The sequence below is a fragment of the Sciurus vulgaris genome, assembly GCF_902686455.1.
Source record: "Sciurus vulgaris genome assembly, chromosome: X".
Lineage (NCBI taxonomy): Eukaryota > Metazoa > Chordata > Mammalia > Rodentia > Sciuridae > Sciurus > Sciurus vulgaris.
In genome coordinates, this window is record NC_136471.1 from 76322412 (window position 1) to 76345695 (window position 23284).

Genomic DNA, 23284 nt, shown 5'->3' on the forward strand with positions numbered 1-23284 from the left:
AGAGACATGTCCTAACAAAAATGTTGAAAGCTACAGAAAGACAGAAAATGCTGAAAGCAGCAAGATGAACATGACCTGCTATTTACAAGGGAACTGCGATAAGATTAACAGCTTACTCCTCATTAGAACAATGGAGTATAAGCAATCACAATTGATAAACAGAAATAAAATAAATGTCAACCATGAATCCCATGTGCAGCAAAAATGACTTTAAAAAATGAAGGTCCATTTAGGCATGTAAGGAGTTTAGAAGTAATCTATTCTGGCCACACAAGAAAAAATGGAATAAACTAAATATCAACAACTCCTTTAGGATCTCTCCAAGAAGTGAGATCATAGTGTACATGAGTGCACCAAATATTGAAGAAACAAACAGGGAGACATAGAGAAGCACAAATTAATAAAGCAAAACTAGAAGAGAATAAACTCCATTTGAACCAGGACTGGGGTAACAAAACCTAAATTTTAATTGACAAATTGCTGTAAGTTCAGTGGGGAAAGGGTTGAAAGTTTAAAACTTCAGGGGATCCCAGTTTTAGGAGCAACTTACCACACTTTGGTGAGTTTTACACACCCTATTTGATCAGAGAAAAGTCCCTTCATGATTCTGGTAGAGGAAGGAGAAACATAGCTATTTAAAAATAAACTGAGGGAATTTTGTTCTTTTGAAAATGGGCTGCCATTGAGACAAACTATTGTACTAGTGCCTAAACAACTGTGGTTTTGTCAGAGCCTAAAAATCTTCAAGAAGGGAAATACACAACTCCAGCATCCTCTAGCTTTCCTGTCTTAAGACAAAACAAAATAGAGATGCACTTATAGAGATCATGGTGCAGGGGCATGGGTCCACTTAAAATCAGGTCCAATGATAGGACTATATAATACTTCCCCTTCCTCCATACCTTATCACTACATCAGCAGGGCCCCTATATCATAATGAGAAATACAATGAAAAGAATGGTGCATCTTAGTGTTGATATCTATTAAGTCTCTAGCGAAATACTAAGAAAACGACTGGACAAGAACAAAAATACTAGAGAAAAGTTTTTAAACTCCAACATTTATGGACACAGCAAATAGTAAACACAGACTAACTTCTCATCAGATAAACACAAAATATCACTTTAAAGGCTTATTTACTTCGGTTTCTTTAAATTGTACTATTTAAAGTCAGAAGGGAAGATGGTAGAATGAAATGGACAGTATTACCCTATATATACGTATGATTACATGAATGGTGTGAATCTACATTGTGTATAACCATAGAAATGAAAAGTTGTACCCCTTTTGTGTACGATGAATCAAAATACAGTCTGTAAAAATTAAAAAAAAAATTTGAAGTCAGAGTGAAAAACAAAAACCCATTTTAAGTGGCCCAGTAAGCATTAGAACTAGACTCATAAGTGACAGAAATGTTGTAATGATCAAATTGAGAATTTGAAAAACTAAAAATTAATATGCTATCAGTACTAAAGGACTCACATGCAGAATACATTCATTCCATATCAGTACCTCCCAGTCCACCATCAACTGAAATGGAATTTGCAATTAAAATAATTAAAATAATAATGCCCATTTATCTTAGGACAGTCCCAAATGGGAATATTAAGGCATAAATCTAACAAAAATATGCATAAGATTTGTAGGAAGAAAATTGTAAACTTCTGATCTTCCCAACCTAATCTATAAATTCAACAAAATCCCAATCAAAATCCCAGTAAGTTATTATATGAATATTAATAAATTGATTCTAGAATTTATATACAAAGACAAAAGATTCAGAATAGTTAACACAATATTTAAGGAGAACAAAATCAACAGATGGGGATGTATCTGACTTCAAGACCTACTATAAGTGTATACTAATTGAGACAGTGTGCTATTGGCAATGGGACAAAGCAGAGAGGCCAGAAATAGGACCATCTGATTTTTGACAAGTGATCAAAGGCAATTCAATGGACAAAGGATTGTCTTTTCAACTAATGGAACTGGTACAACTGGACACTAAAATGCAAAAAATTCATTTATTCACAAGTCTTATATCTTTTAGAGAATATTATTCAATATGGGTCACAGATCTAAATATAAAGTATAAAACTATAAAACTTCTACAATATAAGATAAAACAAAATCTAGGTGACCTTAGTTTGCCAATAAATTCTTAATTTTTATGTGGTGCTGAGGATGGAACTCAGTGCCTCACACCTGTGAGGCAAGTGCTCTACCACTGAGCTACAGCCCCAGCTCCATAACTTTTCTTTTTTTTGGTGGTGGTGCTGGGGATTGAATGCAAGGCCTTTTTCATACTAGGCAAGCACTCTACCAACTGAGCTATATCCCCAGCCACCAATAAATTCACAGTAACAAAAATATGAGAAATAAAAGAAAAAAAAAACAAAGTAGAAGTGAAAATGTTCTGCTCTATAAAAGATAGTATTAAGAATAAGAGCTGGCCAAGCATGGTGGCACATGCCTGTAATTCCAGCAGCTCAGGAGGCCGAGGCAGGAGGATTGTGAGTTCAAAGCCAGCCTCAGCAAAAGTGAGGTGCTAAGCAACTCACTTTTATTTAAGAGGTGTCTCTCGGGGCTGGGGAGATAGCTCAGTTGGTAGAGTGCTTGCCTTGTAAGCACAAGGCCCTGGGTTCGATCCCCAGCACCCAAAAAAAAAAAAAAAAAAAAAAAAAAGAGGTGTCTCTCAAGATTTGGAAATAGAAGAGATGAATAGGTATAGTTCAGTGGATTTTCTAGAGTAGTGAAACTACTGATTTATATGATACTATGATGAGGAGAACATGTTAAACATTTGTTGAAACCCATCGATTGTACAACACAAAGAGTGAATCCTGATGTAAACCTTGAGCTTGTCAATTATAATGTTACCAACATTGGCTTATCACTTGTAACAACTATACTGCACTTTCAAGATGCTAATAGAAAAATTTGGCATTGAATGATGGGGGTTTATAGGAACTCTGTACTTTTTGCTCATTTTTTTCTCTAAACCCAAAGTTGTTCAAGTAATCAATTAAAAATTACATATAGGGCTGGGGATATAGCTCAGTTGGTAGAGTGCTGGTCCCACAAGCACAAGGCCCTGGGTTCAATCCCCAGCACCAGAAAAAAAATTACATATAAAAAGTGAAGGCAAAAAAAAAGATATTCCTAGATAAAAACAGAGCATCTGTGGCCTGTGGCCACATGATGAGAAATACTAAAAGAAGTTCTATGGGCTGACACCCAGTGACACTGGATACTTATTTGAATCTGTACAGAAGAAAAAAGAAAACTCAAAGCAGCTAAATAAATTTCAAGTAGGATAAGTTCAAAGTGAGCCATATGAAGGTAGAGTGTAGTCAAACTGTCAAAAGTAAAAAAAACAAACAAAAACAGAAATCTTGAAAACAGAAAGGGAGAAGCAACTTGTTACAAGGGATTCTTAACAATATTAACAGCCAATTTCATATCAGAACATACAAAGGTCAGGGGCAATTGGATAATGCATTGTAAAGTGTTGAAAGAAAAACTGTCAACCAAGAAAAACTGAATCTAGCAAAATTATCCTTTGAACAAAGGGAGAAATTAAGAAATTTCCAGACAAACAGGGACTGAGGGAGTTTTATGGCCATTAGAACTGCCTGTAAGAAATTCTAAAGGGAGTCTTGAATAAAAGAACACTAGGCAATATCTTGATTTATGTGATGAAATAAATAACACTAGTAAAAGCACATAAATATATTGAAAAGACAATGTTTTTGTATTTTTGGTTTGCAACTTCTCTTTCTCCATGACTGAAAAAAAAAGCAAAAAATGAAAATTACGTATCTATATTAGAGGGCACATGATACATAAGATGTAATTTGTCTCAATAACAGAGCTGAAATTAATGAAGTAAGAGAATTTAAAAAAAAATAGAGTCAGGTGTGGTGGCACAGGCCTGTAGTGCTAATTGAGACAGTGTGCTATTGGCAAAAGAATTGATTAATTGATCAATGGGACAAAGCAGAGGTCAGAAATAGGGCCATCTGATTTCTGACAAGTGATCAAAGGCAATTCAATGGACAAAGGATTGTCTTTTCAACTAATGGTACTGGTACAACTAGACACTAAAATCCAAAAAAATTAATCTACTCACAGATCTTACATCTTTTAAAGAAAATTATTCAATATGGGTCACAGATCTAAATATGAAGTACAAAATTATTAAACTTATTAGAATATAAAACAAAATCTAGGTGACCTTAGTTTGTCAATAAATTCTTAGACACAATAACAAAAATACGATGCATAAAAGAATAAAACAGATAAATTAGAAGTAAATAAAATGAAAATTTTCTGCTCTATAAAAGATACTATTAAGAATAAGAGGGCTGGGGAGATAGCTCAGCTGGTAGAGTACTTGCCTTGCAAGCAGAAGGCCCTGAGTTCAATCCCCACTACCGCAAAAAAAAAAAAAAAAAAAAAGAATAAGAGCTGGCCAGGCATGGTGGTGGCACAGGCCTGTAATCCCAGCAGCTCGGGACACTGAAGCAGGAGAATCTCCAGTTCAAAGCCAGCCTCAGCAAAAGTGAAGCACTAAACAACTCAGTGAGACCCTGTCTCTGAATAAAGTACAAAACAGGGCTGGGGATGTAGTTTAGTGGTCAAGTGTCCCTGAGTTCAATCCCCGGTACCTCCTCCACAAAAATAATATTAAATTAAATTATTAAAAAATTAAAAAAAACAATAGAAAGGATGAATGAATCGAAGGGTTGATTTTTTTAAAAAGTTAAACAAGGTTGATAAATCCTTAGCTGAACTAATCAAAAGAAGAGAAAGAAGACCCAAATTAATAAAATTAGAGACAAAAAGGTAGATAATACAGCACATATCACTGAAATACAGAGGATCAACAGAGACTATTTTGAAAACTTATATGCAAATAAACTGGAAAATCTAGAAGAAATGGATAAATTTCTAGACACACAAAACCTACCAAAACTGAACTAAGAGAAAACTTGACTGAAGCAGTAATAAAAAACCCTGTCAACAAAGAAAAGCCCAGGACCAGACTGATTCACAGCTGAATTCTACCCTATCTTTTAAAAAGAACTAATGCCAATGTTCCTCAAATTATTCCATAAAAATAGAAAGGGAAGGAACACTTTTAAACTTATTCTACAAAGGAAGTATCCCCGTGATACTCAAACCAGATAAAGACACTTCAAGGAAATAAAACTTCAGGCCAATATCTCTGATTAACACAGATGCAAAAATCCTTAATAAAATATTAACGAATTGAGTGCCCTCAAAAGATTTAGAACCACCATGTGATTTTGTTTTTCAATGTACCTATAATGAACCAGCTAAGAAATCAGGAAAACAATTTCATTCACAATAGCTTAAAAATACCTATGAATAAAACTAACCAAGCAGGTGAAAGAAGACCTCTACAACTAAAATGATAAACACACACACAAAACTGAAGAAGACTCAAAGATGAAGAGATCTTTGATGTTTATGGGTTGGCAGAATTAATGTTAAAATGGCCATATTATCAAAAGCAATCTACATATTCAATGTAATCTCTATCAAAATTCCAATGACATTCTTCTCATAACGAGAAAAAACAATTCTAAAATTCACATGGAAGAAAAAAAGACCCAGAATAGCCAAAACAATTCTGAGGAAAAATGAGCAAAGTTGGAGGCATCACGACACACAATTTCAAATCATATTACAGAGTCATACCAACAAAAATAGCATGTTACTGGCATAAAACAGAAAAGTAGAATAGTGGACTAGAAGACAAATAGCTTCTTAACAAAGGTGCCAAAAACATGCTGGAGAAAAGTTAGCTGCTTTAACAAATCGTGCTGGGGAAACTGGATATCCATATGCAGGAGAATAAATCTAGATCCCCATCTCTCACTCTACACAAAAGTCAATGCAAAATAGATCAAAGATATAAGACCAGAAACTAAAACTGCTGGAAGAAATCACACAGGAAACACTTCAATATATACGCAAAGGCAGTGACTTTCTACCTAAGATTCCTATGGCACAGGAGTAAAAAAAAATCAATAAGTAGGATGGCAATCAAACTAAACACTCCTACACCTTAAAAGAAATAAGTCACAGTAAAAACAATCAGCCTACAGAATGAGATATAGAGGATTGATATTAAGGATACATAAAGAACTCAAAAACTGAACATCAAAAAACAAAACAAAACAAACCCCATTCAGTAAATAGGCAAATGAACTTCACAGACAGTTCTCAAAAGAAGAAATACAAATAACCAACTATTAGGTGAAAAAATGTTCAACATCTTTAGCTGTCAGGGAAATGCAAATCAAAATTACACAGATTCCATCTCACTCTAGTTAGAATGGCAATCATCAAGCATATAAGCAATGATAAATGCTGATAAGGATGTTAGGAAAAAGGAACCCTTAAATGTTGGTGAGAACATAAATTAGCACGGCCACTAAGGAAATCAGTTGGAAGTTCCTTAAAAGTCTAAAAATTGAACTACCATATTATCCGGTTAAACTCATACTCCAAGAATACATACCTTCCCATGTTTGTCACAGCATAATTCACAATAGCCAAGTTATGGAATCAGCATAGAGGCCAATTAACAGATAAGTGGAAAAGGAATAATAATTGGAGGGCTGGGGAGATAGCTCAGTTGGTAGAGTGCTTGCCTCGTAAGCACAAGGCCCTGGGGTCAGTCCCCAGCACCGCAAAAAAACAAAACAAAATGGGAATCAATAATTGGATAATTTTTGCATCCAAGTTGAGTCATTTCTTATAACCATATATAAGACCATGATGGTTTATGATATATATACTAAAGAATGATGAGTTAGCTTCCTTTGTCTTTTGGTCAGTTTAATTGGCTAACAACTGTACTACATGTAGGATTTTATCTGTTTTACTAAACTACAATGGTTACTATTGAGATATCTTTAATACTTTTTTAGTCTATTTGAGACACTCATCTAGTTTTTTAAAAGTTTTATATATTGGTGCATACTAACCATATAGAATAAGAGGTTTCACTGTGGCATATTCATACATGCATATGGCATAATTTGGTCAATTTTACTCTCTAGTATCTCCCCTTACCTTCTCCTCACTCACCCTGCTCCCCTTCCTTTACCCTAGTGACTTTCCTTCTATTTTCACTACATCTTTTTTTCTTTTCCCTCTAACTTCCACATGAGAGAAAATACACTTGTCTTTCTGAGACTTGCTTAATTTGCTTATCATGATGCTTTCCAGTTCCATCCATTTACCAGCAAATGCCATAATTTCATTCTTCTTTATGGCTGAGTAAAACTCCATTGTGTATATATACAGTAGGAAAATAGGCAAGCTACAACCAAGTTACAAAACTCCATATACTAGCTCTATGCATGCTGCCTTTGCCCAAGAGTACACAGAATGTATTTTATGAAAGGTATGAGTAAAAGTCTTAAACAGAGTTTAACTCTTAGCAGAACTCTTTGTCTCTCATTGCAAATACTGATTTTCTTTTCTATATGGCATAATGTATGAATGAGGTTTTTGCTTCTATAATTTGCTTTGCCTTCTAAGACAGTGAATTAAAAGCTTTATCTCATAAAACAGGATTGTGTTCATGTTGTGAGACAAATAATCCCTTCCTTCTGACTATCCCTCTCAATTTATCAAGTATTAAAGCAAAAATGGGAAAGATTAAAAGTAATTTCAAATTTAAGGGTGGTGGCATAACTAGGCCTAAAAATTAACTATGATATCGCAGTTGTTTCAGTGGTGGATGTAAGAACAGGTAAATCAAAACCTCATTTCATATACCATGTGACTGCGAAGTTCTCACTGGAGTTAAGAGTTATTAGAGGGAACTCAAGGTATCCAATCTGTATTTCTTTTCTCTGCCACCTAAATTGCTAAAGAAAATATCCATGAATTACACTGGTTAAAAATAGTTCATAGGGCAGACTATTTACACAGAAGTTTTTTTTTTCTTGGAAACATTTTATAATCATTGGTCCAAATAACAACTTTGTGATACGGAACTAAGAAATCATATTATTTCTACTTAATTTTCTGGATAAACACACATCTTCCATAGAGCTATATACCCAATTTAGAGATGGCCAGAGCAGGATGGCAAACCACAACCCACTGGCCAAATGTGGCCTGCAGTCTATTCTTGTAAATGAAGTTTTATGGCAACATGGGAGTACCTCACTCAGTTAAATATTATTTATGGATGTTTCCATGCTGCAAAGACAGAGTTAAATGGATGCCACAGAGAACTGTGGAACACAAAGCTGAAAATATTTACTATCTGGTTTTTAAGAAAACATTTTCCAATCACTGCTAGAGAATGAAACCCAGTGGGTTTATCATGCTACCTATCCAAATATTTCCTGTCTCAGGGATAGGGAATTTGACATAAGGAACATAATGTCAGGAGAATATAGTGTTAGAGACAAAAAAACAACAACAACAAGGTTTGTTTCTGGTTGTTCCATTTGCTATGCAGCCCTGGGAGAGTCACCTCGCCTTTCTGCACCTTACTTTCTACACCTGTAAAATAAGGGATTTGGGCTATATGAATAATAATCATCCTTTCAACTCAACTATTATAGTCTATACAACTTATTTTACAGATTAGGAAGTAATCGTGAAGGCATAAAAATTGTTAAAATTATATTTTTTTAAAAATTCTCCTTATAGACAAAAAAGCAATGAGACACTTAAAATATCATCTTCATCACATCCACCTTAAAAGTAAGTAATGTTATCCTGATTTATAGGTGAGAAAACTGACATTTCAGAAAGGACAGTGCCTTGTACAAGGTTATCAGCATATGCTTAATATTTCATTGTCTAGTGTAGTATGGATGATGTGGCATGTGCAAAATCAGGGGTCATGAACTATAACACCTACAGAGAAAGGCAGATAATGTAAATGCTGGATGGTTGCAGGGTGAACCAGAAACTATACGTCCTATTTAAAGGGAGAAACCACTATCCAGCCAGAATTAACTGCTGACAGATAGGCATGTAAATCCAGAATTGTCAGATCTTTAGATTTTATGAGATTTAGATATCAGTAAATTTGTTTTAAAAATTCTAACTTTTATGTATTTATTTGCAGAGCTGGGGCTCAAACCCAGGGCCTCAGGCATGCTAGGCAAGTGCTCTACCATTAAGCTACATCCCCAGTTTCAATATTACAATTTTGAAATGCTGACACTTGATTCAAATGTTTACAGAGTAAACTGAATTTGGCTCATGAAATGAAGGTTTGCAATCTGTATTATCTTTTTAAAATTCACAGATGAGTGAATTAGAATACACTGATATTTCAACTTCAGTATGAACTCAATTAACCAAAGTAATGGAAGATAGGGAGAGATCATAGCATTAGTATTATCTCATTTTTTAATTGACTATGCTATTAAGAAGTACTGATAATAAAACCAAATGATTGAAAAACTTGTTTCTATTTCAGGTTCTTTGATGGAAGTTTTGACAAATAGGCAAAGCATAAATAGATCATCAAAGAAAGAAGATAAATCCTGGATAACACCAAAACCAAAAAATCTGTTCTTAAGTAATGGAGATTGGCTGCATTCACATTATGGGAAATCCAAATCATGATTAATTCACATTGAGGCTTTTAAAATAATGGGGATGGATAGGAGTTATTGATTGTAACTTTTAAAGGTAAGGTATGACAATTAAGAAATGTGTGCTTTCAGCTTTTACTTACAGAAGATCAGCTGAAGACACTGTTCATGCTTTGACAAACAAATTAAGCTATATTTAAAGTAAAGCTCTGATCTATTGGTGGTTAACAAGGGAATCAATAAAATGCTTAACTCTTCCATTCAAAAAATCATAGGATTGGCAGCAATGTTTGTCTTCTTGAAGTAGACATGAAAGAGGGTACAAGAAAAATGGAGAGAAAAAAATGATGATTATTTCTTGGAACTATTTTTCACCTTAATGAAATAACTGCACCACTAATTATTCTCCACAAGGTGCGATAATTTTGAATCTGATTTAGTGCACTAATTATTATTTAAAAGTTTAAATAAAATCCTTTATGTGGTACTGGGAAAAGACCTTGGGGTAAAATGAATTTTCCTTACTGTCTTCAATTTCAATTTTGAAAGATGTCTTCTCACTGGGGAAAATTATTTCCAAAATAAAAATGAAATTTCAAAGAAGATGAGATTAAGATACTAGTCTTTTCTTTTTTTTTTTTTTTTTTCTGGTGGTGCTGGGGATCGAACCCAGGGCCTTGTGCATGCTAGGCAAGCACTCTATCAACTGAGCTATATCCCCAGTCCCAGTAGTCTTAATTTCATGGCATAACTAGTAGTAATGCTATGTTAGAATTTTAATGTAATATGTTCAAAACTAAGGACCCCACCCACACACATACAACTTCGCAGGTTACTTTCCTGTATGTCTTTCTTCAGATCAGAAGTAGTTCTCTCATATATCTATAGCTTAGAAATACTTTGTCATATCTTCAGATTGTATAAAAAAGAATAAATAGTCCACCTATATTTCTATTAACTTGAGTCCTTTACTTATACTATATATACTTAAAATGATAGGAACTCATATTAAGTGATAAAGTATTGATAAAAGTTAGACAAATGCTCAATCTCTGCCCCTGAGTTTATCCCTAAAATGATACCATTGTTATGGAAATTAAATAAATAACGTAAAATACATAGAAACAGTTCTTGGCACATAGTAAGTGTGCAATAAACGTTAGCTGTTACTATTGTTATACAATAGAATGGTTATACTCACTCTTTTGTTGAGACAGATAACAGGCCATAGGCTGCAACCCAGTGTGCAACAGCAGCAGAGACACCCACACAACAGCCATTTCACATTGACTGGGAGAGCCTTTTTCAAACATGCATTCACACGGCCAATGCTGGTCTTAAATTCTTCTGGGGCCACCTACAACAAGGGTACTATCTTTAACAATTTGTGGGCAGCTTCCTACTATTTATCTCTAAACATAAGGAAAATGTCTTATTACAAACATTTTAAGGAATTACAATAGTCTAAATATATTTCCTCCCCATCTACTCCCATAAATATGTATCACATCGTCTTGGGAGACATCGGAAAGTAAACAATATAATTTTGTGCTCCCAGATCTTAACCTGATGTTTGAAACAATCTTTTGTAATAACCAACCAACAATAATATGACAACGGTAAAATTAATGGTAAAAGATACCCACCAACCAGTTTTATTACCAAATATTCTCATTATTAAGGCAATATTGTTTATAGTTTTCAGGTACTCTGACTTAAAGTTGAATAAGACTAGAAGCATAAGACAATCAAAAAATCAAATACTACCATAGCATACGGAATTCAAATTAGACCTTGGCAATACTCCTGGATTACTTGTAAAACAGAAACTCTTAAACCTTTTGTCCCTAGCAAAGTTGCAACATTTAAAACTTGCCACTGTTTGCAGGGAAATGTTACACTAACAAAAGACAATGCCTAGGAATTACATTCAAAACAGTCTGTTAATATTCAGCAAAAATGGACTCAAGTGCTGCAAATTTTGAAAGTTAAAAGGTCTTTAAATACACAAATTTAATATTTCTAGTTACTACCTCTATTCCTGGAAGTGGCTGCTTGTGCCTCTCTGAAACAATGACAAAGTCAGTTCAGAGGCATGAGCATGACCAGCATAATCAGATTTACACCAAAAATTCTGCTTGAAGGTTATACAATTCAAAGGTGTACTAAAAATGGGTTGCTCTCAGTAAAATCACATTTTTGGACCACAAAGTGATTACTTTTATTTAGAATGCTATCAGACTGCAAAATTTATAGGAAAATATTTCAGCATCTGAATGTGAAAGCAAAAATTATGAAATTGTCAGGAAAAGTAAGGTATTCTAAAATATAAAATCCTTAGTACATTAGGTACCAAAACTATAGAGCTCTACTCTCCCAAATACAAACTGTATTACAATTTTTATAAATTATTACATTTTCGTCTTTTAACAGAGGTGTCTTAGAATCAACATACAAAATACAACTATTAGCAGATGCTACAGAGGTACATGACCAAGAATTCAGCACTATTATGATTAAAACATTAAGCATATATATATACACTTTCTTAGAATTGTTCATATCATCTAGTAAGGTTAAGTGCTCAGCACATGAATCTGATTTTCTTCCAAACAATCAACAATTACCAAACTGTAAGGCTCAAAACTTAGCTTACATGAGAGAAATAAAGTAGTTTCATTCTCCAACTAGATTGTCAGCAACATGACACAATGACAATCACTGTGTAAAAAAATTCCAATTAAATGCCAAAATTTGGGTGTAAAATTAAAACAAGATTCAGAGAATAATACCTTATTCCTGAAAATAGAAAACACTCATAAGTTAAGCACATTAGACAATAAATCAAGGGATCTGAATTCTTTTTCTTATTAGCTTTGAAAAATCCCAGGCAAAATTGTTTAATTTTTCTCAGTCTTAGTTTCTCATTTATAAAATGGAATAAGGATCTTTATTTTACATACTCAATGGGAATGGAAATTGCATCTTAGAACTTCCTGATTGAAATAAGTTGACAAAGAAATTTGTAAAACGTATCTCTGAGTAGATTTGATAAAAAGAAAAGTTCTCTTCTGCAAGGACTCTCACCTAAAAGCAAGAGGTTTAATCAGGTAATTACTGATACTCCACAGTGTTGCTATATATTATAAAAGAATATTATTATACTACATTATATATTATTTCATAATATATTATAAAAAAGGATAACTGCTGCATTTTGAATGTAGACTCAATGCTCTTCAGTTCTTCAATTCTTCAGAGAAGATGTTCTTTTTCTTTCTCTGTCTCTTTTGGTGCTGGATATTGAATCCAGAGCCTTGTGCTTGCTAAGAGCTTGCACTCTGACACTAAGCAAGACTCCCAGCCCCTTGATATTCTTTTTAAAAACAAGATACCAAATTACCATCTTAAGATTTACATCTCCAAAAGAGAGATATTCAACTTCCTTTTTCTAGGAAATTACTAAGTAACTGAATAGAAGTTAAAATAAAGAAAAACACACATTCAGCTCCAATCTGTAACATAATATCACTATCAAATCTCTTTAAACTGTGCATTCAGAATCAATACAAATTTTTAAATATGGCAAATTGTGATATAAACTTAAACAAATCATAAAGTTATTACTCTGCCCATTAACAAATTAGCTTAGAATCTAAATTTTTATTTTAAAGTAAATACAAGTACACTTCACAAATATTAAAAGTGAGCAACTTATTGTTAATGAACTTAGGTATTTGATATTTCTGATCAATATTTCTTTGTGCAACTTTTAATTTCTTTTCCATACACTCCAATTTTTAGTAATCATGGGAAGAATTCATGGTCTTCCCTTGTATACACTGGAGAAAAACACACACAACTGGTATTTATCCAATTATTACTCTTTAGGGGCACATTTAAAGTTCTGGATAACTAATTATGGGTTTGAAATAGTCTATGTTACTATGTACAGCAGTTTGGATCCATCATATGGAACGGGCAAAACTACCTGTATTTAAGTACTCACTGTTAAATCAGAAAAAAAGCATTCAACAAATAAAACACTGCAGCAGGTCTTCTCAGTTTTGAGTTTCATTTTAAGTAAAAAACAAAAACAACAACAACAACAACAACAACAACAAAGACGTAAAGGGTGAGGCTAAATGCAGAAATGAGTCAGTCCAAAGGAACAAAACTGTTTCAGTGGAGCTTTAGAAAACTGTATGTTCACTAGTGGAAAAAAAAAAGTCTAAGGGAGATTAAAGCTAGAAAACAAAACGAAAGGGAAAGAAAAACTGGCTTTAAAAAAAAAACAAAGTGAATGAAATAAATTACATGCAAATGCATATAATTTTTTAATAAAACATTATCTTTTATCACATGCTTCGGGAATGAAAACAATTTTTCCTTCTTCCCCACCGACACTTTTCACAAATAGTTTCAGTTTTATACTCTTACCACAAATTAAACAATAAATATTCAAGTCAATAAAAATGAGAATTCAAATTTTTGAAGGCATAGACAAATATAACGAGAAGAAAAACTTTTACTGGATTTTTAAACAAGCTAAGATCTGCATTTTGACTTTAAATGGAGGCCAGGATTGTCTTTGGAAAAAAAAAACCTGTATTTGAATAACAGTAAGAGTCATAAAACAGAGATAAAGGCATAGGAAATGGGAATTGGTTAACTCTCGATTTTAAACAATGTGAAAGAAATGTTTAGTTAACTGTAGAATCAGAGTTAATAACATTTTACTCATTTACTTCCATATAATTGAGTATCTCTAGTAATGAAGGTTAGCTGGAAGCCCCTTACTTTCTAGCTGAATGGTAGGCTGTAAAGAAACATTTCATTCCTTTTGACTCTCTTGGAAAGAAAAAAAAAAAGAAAACCACATCATAAAGGTGGGAGAAAGGGTCATAATATTTTATAACAGGATGTAGGAGACTCTGCAAACAGAAGAAAATCTAAGCAAACCCCAGCAGGACTGATTTGCCTCCTTCGGTTGTGGGGAACACAACCCTATCAATCACTTGTCATATTGGATCACAATAGTAAAGGTCAATTTTTATGACTTAAGCTTCCCAACACTGCACACTAATCTTTCCATAACACCATTTAATTGTTTCCAGCTGAGGGCCGGAAGCTTTAATTTATTTTCTGAAGTTCTGTGGTTCTTTTTCTGGTTACCAAAATCTGTGTGTATGTACCTGCTTGATAATTCTTATGATAGAAGGAATTTAGTGAAACAAGGAAAACAATCTTTTCTGCACATAATATAAAATATTATTTTTTCTTTGCATTATAAGCCTTAACACAAAAGAAGCAAAAAATTAATACTGAGTCACACAACTGTCAAAATGGGCTTTCAGATTTTGAGAATTCACTCTGCAATTTTGATTCCCTCAGGCAGGCACAAAAGCTGTTTACAATCTCATTCATGCTGGAAGACTGATTTTATAAAGAGTACTTTTTCTATTTGAGCTATTGTATTTATTCATTTTTAAATATTTTAACAAAAGGGCTATTATGTCTGAATTCAGGTCTTTTTTCTTTTAATTTTTTTCAAGTTTATGTAAGGTCTCTTTCCCCAGTTACCAAAGAAATATTTTGGTAATTCAGAGTAAACTATACAAATGAAAGTGCTTACTGCAGAAAAATTTTCTCATTAAAAAATGAATAAAATTAATGTTACTACCATGCAACTTTTAAAAAACATCAGACCTTCAGGGTATAGAGGTATAGGTGAGCAGTAGGGTGCATGCTCAGCATGTGCAAGACTCTGGGTTCCATTCCCAGTACCTAAATAAATAAATAACAGATCTTCAGAATTTTTTTTAGTGGTTTTCTTATCACCAAACACGCACTAGGAAAAAAAATCACAGTATCATTTATGCTTTATCCAATACATGAGAAATTTTGTACACTATAAATAATGCATACTTGAAAAAATATCCACATATCCTTATGATATGTGCTACAAAATGGTCACCTGAAAAGGACAGATGTCTTTAAGAACAGCTCCTGTCCACATCGTTTAGGCTGTGTGCATACATACCAAAAGCAGCTTGCCATTCTTATTCCTCTAAAACAATTATACTATCTTCCCAGTGGAATTTTTTTCTTTCTTTCTTTTTTTTTTTTGCGGTGCTGGGGATTGAACCCAGGGCCTCCTGCTTGCAAGGTGAGCACTCTACCAACTGAGCTATCTCCCCAGCCCCCCCAGTGGAATTTTCTGTTGAAAAGAAATGAGGAGGAGTGAAAAGATATTCTAATGATTCCTTGAGCACAAAAAACGGGCCAATTTACAAAACAGAATTCTAACAACAGGGAACTGAACTCAATGACATTTTTTAGGTTATTCATTTGCTAGAATTTCTTGGACTTGTAATTCAAACTTTTTAAATACTAGGCCAATACTACAGCTGGATGGAACTGCCAGACAACACATGCAGAAACATCAAGGAAAATATGGAGAATAAGTTTTCTATCACAGCTGTTTTAATTCATTCTCTTTAATACTGAATTTTTCATCTTTCTATCAATATGTAGAATTCCAAGAGATACTTTCATGGCTGTTTTACTCATTTGGAGGAAACATTTATGATTAATTTGTGTAAAACAAATCTAAGTCTAATGTGTTGCTTCAATTCGTAAATTATTCTAAATGATAAGGATAGGAAGGTAGAACACAGCAGAAATTAAGGCCAAAATTTCACACCAAAGGGCTTTCTTTTTGTGTTTTAAAAAGTTAAATGGCGAGCTGACGAAATGGCTGCTTTTGGAGAGCACTCTCCTAGCATGCGCAAGGGCCGCGTTCGAATCCCCAGTGCCTGGGGGGGGGGGGAGTTAAATGGCAACATATTTTCAAATGTTAACTTACCCTGGGACTATACTTATTATTAAATGGAAGGATCTGATATTATACCTCAGGAGATATAAAAAGGGTCAACAAACAATACCTAAATTAGTAGTAGAACCAGAGAATAAACTATTACTCAGATGAAGAAAAAGTGGCAAAAGCAGTTAGAAATAGACAGTGAGTAATCTGGAAAAACAATCAAGGTGAAACTGGGATACACTGAGAGTAGTTAACAGTGACCCAGACTAACATTGGGGAGTTAAAAAGTACCTGAGAATATACTAGGAATTGCATATATGCATGCTCATTTAATCCTTTAAAAAAGAGGTGGGGTAACCATCAGCATCATCTCTATTTTTCACCTAAGAATCGAGGCTCAGAAATGGCTTGCCCAAAACCAATAAGTGATAGAACATGGGTTGCAACCAGGACCTGACTGCAAAGCTTGTTTATTTTGTGAGGCAAATAAAGTCTAAATTACCTTTCGGGGTTAAATAAAATAGAATTAAATTAAAATTTCTTATGATTTGTGAGATACCTCTTGAAAAAAGAAATAAGTTTGCTATCTTTTTCTCTTCCCCCAACCACAAGGTGGCTGGAGAAGAGCAGGGCAAGATTGGAATTAGGCCTTTCAAAATGAGGAGAGTAAACAGTTGAAAAATACATCATGATGAAAAAGAGCTAATATTAGTAGAAGGAAAATTATTCCATTCTACAAGAGTTTAGAAGAAGAGAGAACAAATTAAATTTCAAAAGATAATAGCTGAATAATTAAAAAATGAAAACAATACTAAAAGATGTTCGGAAAATAGCCTCATTCGCACACTTGTGGACTCCATCTCATTTTCCTTTTCTCATCAAAGGTAATAATTCTTATTAGTTTCATGTATTATCTTTCTGGAATTTCTTTTTGCAAAATACAATGATTAATCTGCTAATTTCTTCCAGTTCCTACATATACTATACACACTGATTTGCACCTTGTTTTTCCAGCTAAAAATATAAGAAAAATTAACACTAAAGTAACATAAAAGCCCTTTAGAGGATTATTTGAAATCATGACCAAAATCTATACTGACAAATAACAAATACAAACAACAAGTAGTAAAATTAAGCCGAATAAAATTAAATTCCAGGCTCCAAAATATAAGAAGTCAACTTCTTTTAACCCCAAATCATCATTTTAACAATCAGAAATTATTGAGTATTTTGTACTATAATTGCTTTTCTTTCTTCTATATTTACTCAAATACAAATGGGTATAATATAACATTTTGCTTTATGCAGAATTGTCTTCATTGGGTCTAGAAAGTTAGCATTATTGTTATAAAATGATTTTCTAAAAATAGTTTCTTTTTAATATTTTATATATTTAAGGTATACAACATGTTTTGATATACATGTACATAGTAAAATGATTATCACCATCAAGTAAATTAACATATCTTTTTCTTGCACAGTTACCTTTTATGCTAAGAGAACCTGAAATCTACTCACTTAACAAAATTCCAGTATATAACACAATATTATTTGTAATTATCACGCTGTACATTAGGGGTCTAGACTTAATAGTTTTCAATCCTAGAAGTCTTTGAATTAAGTCTCTATGCTAGAATATTCTACTGAATATAGAGGAAACAGGTAATAATTTCTTACAGTGAGTCAAATTTTAGAAACTCAAACTATTTGAAAGACAAAACAATATCCCAAAATTTGATACTTTCCTTATAGAACAAATCATATCATTTTACAAAAGAGTGATACAATTAAAAATAATGTTGTTAATAAAACATTGGAAATCATTGACCTAAATGAATACAATTATAGCTACCTGTACTGGAAAAAAATGCAAAAGTTGAAAAACTGAACACAAATAATGGCCAGCATTAATGAACAACAGATGAAATAACTGGTCAGAGGCTGGTAGTCATGGAGACAGCTTTTAGTCACCTCCAACACAGCTTCCAAATATGGAGACCTCCTGCTATTTGACTTAATTACCAATGAGTCAAAGAATTTGTCATAACACTGAATAAGCCATAAAACAATGCGTTAGAATTAGAAAATTCAAAGCAAACTCTCACTTACCTTCCCTGTTAGAACTGAGGGAAATTCAGTATCAAACTTGTTGCTCAAGCCAAACCTTAAAAACAAAGAACAAAATATATTCTATCCAGCATATTTAACCTTTTTCCTTTCTTAAAAAAAGTTACAAGCCTTTTTATTTTTCTTTTGGTTTTCTGATTTTTAAAATTATCCTCAATATATAATTTTTTTTTGTTTTTTTGCACCAGTTAAAAAGAAACTTAAATTTAAAAAATAGATACAGAAGTCTTAGAAAACATTAAATCGAAATACAAAAGTGTCCTGAATTATTTTTTTGTGGTACTGGGGATCAAACCCAGAGCCTCAGTGTATACTAAGACTAGTGCTCCCCCACTGAGCTACACTCCCAGTCCAGTGGGAGAAAAATATGATATTTAATGAAAGTAAATTTTTTACTTTTAATCCAAATTAATAGTAAAAGAAGTTTTAATTAGAGCAAATGTTATAATACAAATGTCCCTCTTTACCATTAATGTAGCTTTTGGAATTATAGAATTTAATATTTTGTGAACAGTTTACTTTAATATACTCAAGGGTTGATCCTTATGAGTGGCTTTCATGTGTTCAGTGAATTCTAAGAAAACAGATCCCATCTTCTAAGGCTTTCACTTCCCGTATGCTCACTAAAATATGTAATAAGAAGTCAAAACTTAACACCAAAAAAAAAAAAAAAAGGCCAATAAATGGGCAAAAGAACTAAACAGACATTTCTCAAAAAGAGGAAATACAAATGGTCAATATATGAAAAAACGTTCAACATCCCTAGCAATCAGGGAAATGCAAATCAAAACTACACTGAGATTTTATCTCACTCTAATTAAAATGGCAATCATCAAGAATAATAATAATAATAAATAGTGGCAAAGATGTGGGGGAAAAGGCACACTCATACATTGTTGGTAGGAGTACAACCACTTTGGAAAGCACTATGGAAATTCCTCAGAAAACTAGGTGTGGAACCACCATATGACCCAGCTATCCCACTCCTTGGCATTTATCCAAAGGAACTGAAATAAGTATACTATAGTAATATAGGCACATCAATGTTTATAGCAGTGCTATTCACAATAGCCACATTATGGAACCAGCCCAGATGCCCATCAACAGATAAAGGGATAAAGAAAATGTGGCATATATACACAATGGAGTTTTATTCAGTCATAAAGAACAACAAAATTATAGCATTTACCAGTAAATGGATGGAACTAGAAAACATTATGCTAAATGAAATAAGCCAGACTCAGAAAGTCAAAGATCAAATGTCTTCTCTCATATGAAGAAGCTAGAGAGAAATAAGGAAATAAAAGGAGGGGGGGGAATCCCACCAAAAGAGAAGGAAGAACAGTGGAATAGAAGAAGGAGACTAGGGAGAAGGAGGAGGGATGGGAAAAGGAGGAACTGTGGAATGAAATTGATCAAATTATGCTATGTACATATTTGAATATAGCACAGTGAATTCACTTTTATGTAAATCTATAAAGCATCAATTAAAAAGACAATAAACAAAAAAAAATAGAAGGAAGACTAGTATAGTAGAAGAAGGAGGGCAGGGGAAGGGAGGAAAGGAGGGAAAGTGGAAATACTGGGGATCGTAATGGAGCAAATTATATTCCATGCGAAGCCCACTATTATGTATAACTATAATGCACTAATAAAAATACTTTAAAAGAAGTAAAAATTAATTTTATAAGCTTTGCTCACCTATTTGTTGATTTCAGTAGAGAACATAAGTCACTTCCTTGACACACAGATGTCAAATGACACCATTATCATAGTGACTGCAATTTTACATTAGTGGATGATAGGTTATAAACAAAAAGGAAAAGACACTAACACTGAGAACTCTATGTGAGGAAGGCAGTAAAAGTTATCAATAACTATGTACTTACCAGGCTACCCACTGTGCTAAGTATATTACTACAAAACTTTAAAAACCCTCAAGAGAAGTATTATTATTCCCATTTTTTTGGACAAGGAAGCTGACAATCAGGAAAAAAATTAATATATTAATTAAATGACTTGCCCAATGTCATGTATATAGTAAGTGGGGGAAACCAAAATTCATATACTGATCCCTATTGTCCTTTCTGTTCTGTATCAAGCTCCTCAAGAACAGAAACCATGGGTTATTTTGCTACTTCAGTTATGGATGATACCATAATGGAATAGGTAGTTTGTTTTTTGTTTTGTACCAGGGATTGAACCCAGGGTACTTTACCATCGAGTTACATCCCCAGTCCCCGCACCCACACAATTTTTTTGAGACAGGGACTCATTAAGTTGCTGAGGCTGGACTTGAACTTACAATCCTCCCGTCTCAGTCTCCTGAGTCACTGGTAATACAGGAGTTCACCACCAGGCCCAGCAATAGCAGGTTTTTAGGTTTGTTTTTTTTGGTACCAGGGATTGAACCCGGGGTGGGGGGTTCAATCACTGAGCCACACTCCCAGACCCTTTTATTTTCTATTTTGAGACAGGGTCTCACTAGGTTACTTAGGGTCTCACTAAGTTACTGAGGCTAGTCTCAAACCTGGGATCCTCCTACCTCAGCCTCCGGAGTTCCTGGGATTACAGGTGTGCACCACCACACTGGGCTCTAGTATTTTTTCAATAAAAGTTTGCACAAATGTTTACAGAGTAAGTTATTGTACTGTTTGATTCAACTGATTTATGCCAGTTTGGTCTCAGGGGCTTTAAAGAAAGGTTAGGAATCCCATGTCTAATTAAAACTATGAAGGAATTTGATATCATCCTTGCATCATTTATGTAAATAGTTTATTTTCAAGGACACAAGCCAATCTTAATTAAGCACAAATACTCTATATTTAGCAGCTACTAGCATGATATATACTTATGCAAAATATACTACATCTTGTATGTTAAAAATGTATTTTTATCCAAGTTCTATATTTTCAAATAGTTAAGAAAATTAATTACCAATTGTAAAGACTTTACATTAAAAAGCTCAGTCACACTAATTCTGTTCAGGTGTCTGTACAACATGTAATGAGAATACACATTCCCTTTAAATCTATACATAGACATAACAGTATAAACTTAAAACCAGATGAGATAATGTATGCATAAATTTTTATGACAATTTTCAACTGCTGCTTGAGTAACTTACATTCTAGTATTAAAAATATATTTGTATTTACATGCTAACTTAGCATTCACTAATATGACAAACATTTGAACAGAGCAAGAAACATACTTCACTTAAATCATTGTTTAGTGACTTTCTCACTACTCAAAAAGATACAATTCATTATTTTACAGAGTAAATTCTTGTGCAACAAATAGGTACATTTTCATTTTTAGAAAGAAGACACATATTTTAAAGTAGTTTTATTTCCACATCATGTCTAAATGCTTTTCAGATGCAATGTCAATAACATACTCTTACCTCAATTAGAGATTACTACCATTTTAGCTTTTGCCAGCTGCAATTCTTTTACTAGATATGAAATATGTAGTAGATATAGACAGATGTATCCATCATAATGTTTAGAATAGTTTTATTATTTTATAAATTCTTAGCCAGGTGAGGGGGTACACCCCTGTAATCCCAGAGGCTCAGATGGGAGGATCTCAAGTTCAAAGCTAGCCTCAGCAATGGTGAGACACTAAGCAACTCAGTGAGACTCTGTGTCTAAATAAAATATAAAACAGTTGGGGATGTGGCTGAGTGGTTGAGTGTCCCTGAGTTCAATCCCTGTACCAAAAAAAAAATTCTCAGCTTTGCTTATTTCTCTTTGTATTTATCACCAGATAAAGGAACTTTCCACTATTTCCATTTCCCTTTATTAACCTTTTGAAATCTGACTTTTTAAAAAAATTTTGGTACAGGGATTGAACCCAGGGGCACTTAACCACTAAGCCACATTCCCAGCCCTTTTTTGTATTTTATTTCAAGACAGGGTCTCACAGAGTTGCTTAGGGCCTTGCTTAGTTGCTGAGGCTGACTTTGAACTTGCAATCCTGCTTAGCCTCCAGAGCTGCTGAGTTCCCTGGCATGTACCACCACACCCAGCTGAAATCTAGTATTTTTGATGCTGCCATTTTACTGAAAATAATTTTTTATTTAGTAAAGACAAGTTCTTTTTGTCTTACTGCCAAGTTTAATGTCCTTCTCTAAGTAGAAAAATGTTCTCAACTTTTCAGCTATGACACTGTTGATAATTCCCTTCCTAACATTCTTACTCTTTTCATCTATAGCAACACTTAGCTTTAATTCATCTGCTTTTTTTTCCTAAGGGAACTCTGCATTTCTTTGGCAGTTGATAGCTTTGACAATCCGTCTATGCTGATGATCATCAGATCTATTATTGCTAGTAACACATATTTTCCAACATGCTCTAGTCCTTCATCTTTAATTGTAAAATGAAAATTTCCATTTGGATATCTTGCCACAAAGTACAATGTCAAGCAAAACATACCTAAAATTAAATGTAACCCTTTCTTGGAAATTGTTTCCTCTTTTCAAATTCTTCATCTCTGTCAATGGCACATCACTTTCTTCCTTAACCTAGACCTTGGTATCATTTTTTGCACCTTCCCTCTCCTATTTTTTGCACCCTTATTAAAAGTAAGTGTTGCCTAAGTTCAGTCACTTGCTCCTTTAAAATAATTCTCATTAATGCTTCTTTCCTTCCCATTGCCACTGCCTTGTCTTTGCCCTTGTGATTCTCTTGCTTCCTCTCCTTAGTTCAAATTGTACACA

General features: G+C 33.5%; 1 protein-coding gene across 3 annotated transcripts in view; it reads right to left on the bottom strand.

The window, feature by feature from the left end:
- The window catches only part of CHIC1 (cysteine rich hydrophobic domain 1), a 63591-nt gene that overhangs the window by 31785 nt on the left and 8522 nt on the right, over positions 1-23284 (bottom strand). For all 3 annotated transcript variants that reach the window (XR_013761011.1, XR_013761012.1, XM_079123101.1), the window contains exons 2-3: positions 18544-18598; positions 10810-10965 (exon numbers count right to left, since the gene is read on the bottom strand). Coding sequence is in view for 1 of the 3 variants with exons in the window: in XM_079123101.1 (XP_078979227.1) it covers positions 10810-10965; positions 18544-18598 (211 nt within the window). In the remaining 2 variants the exon portion in view is untranslated. The remainder of the gene's footprint in view (positions 1-10809; positions 10966-18543; positions 18599-23284) is intronic.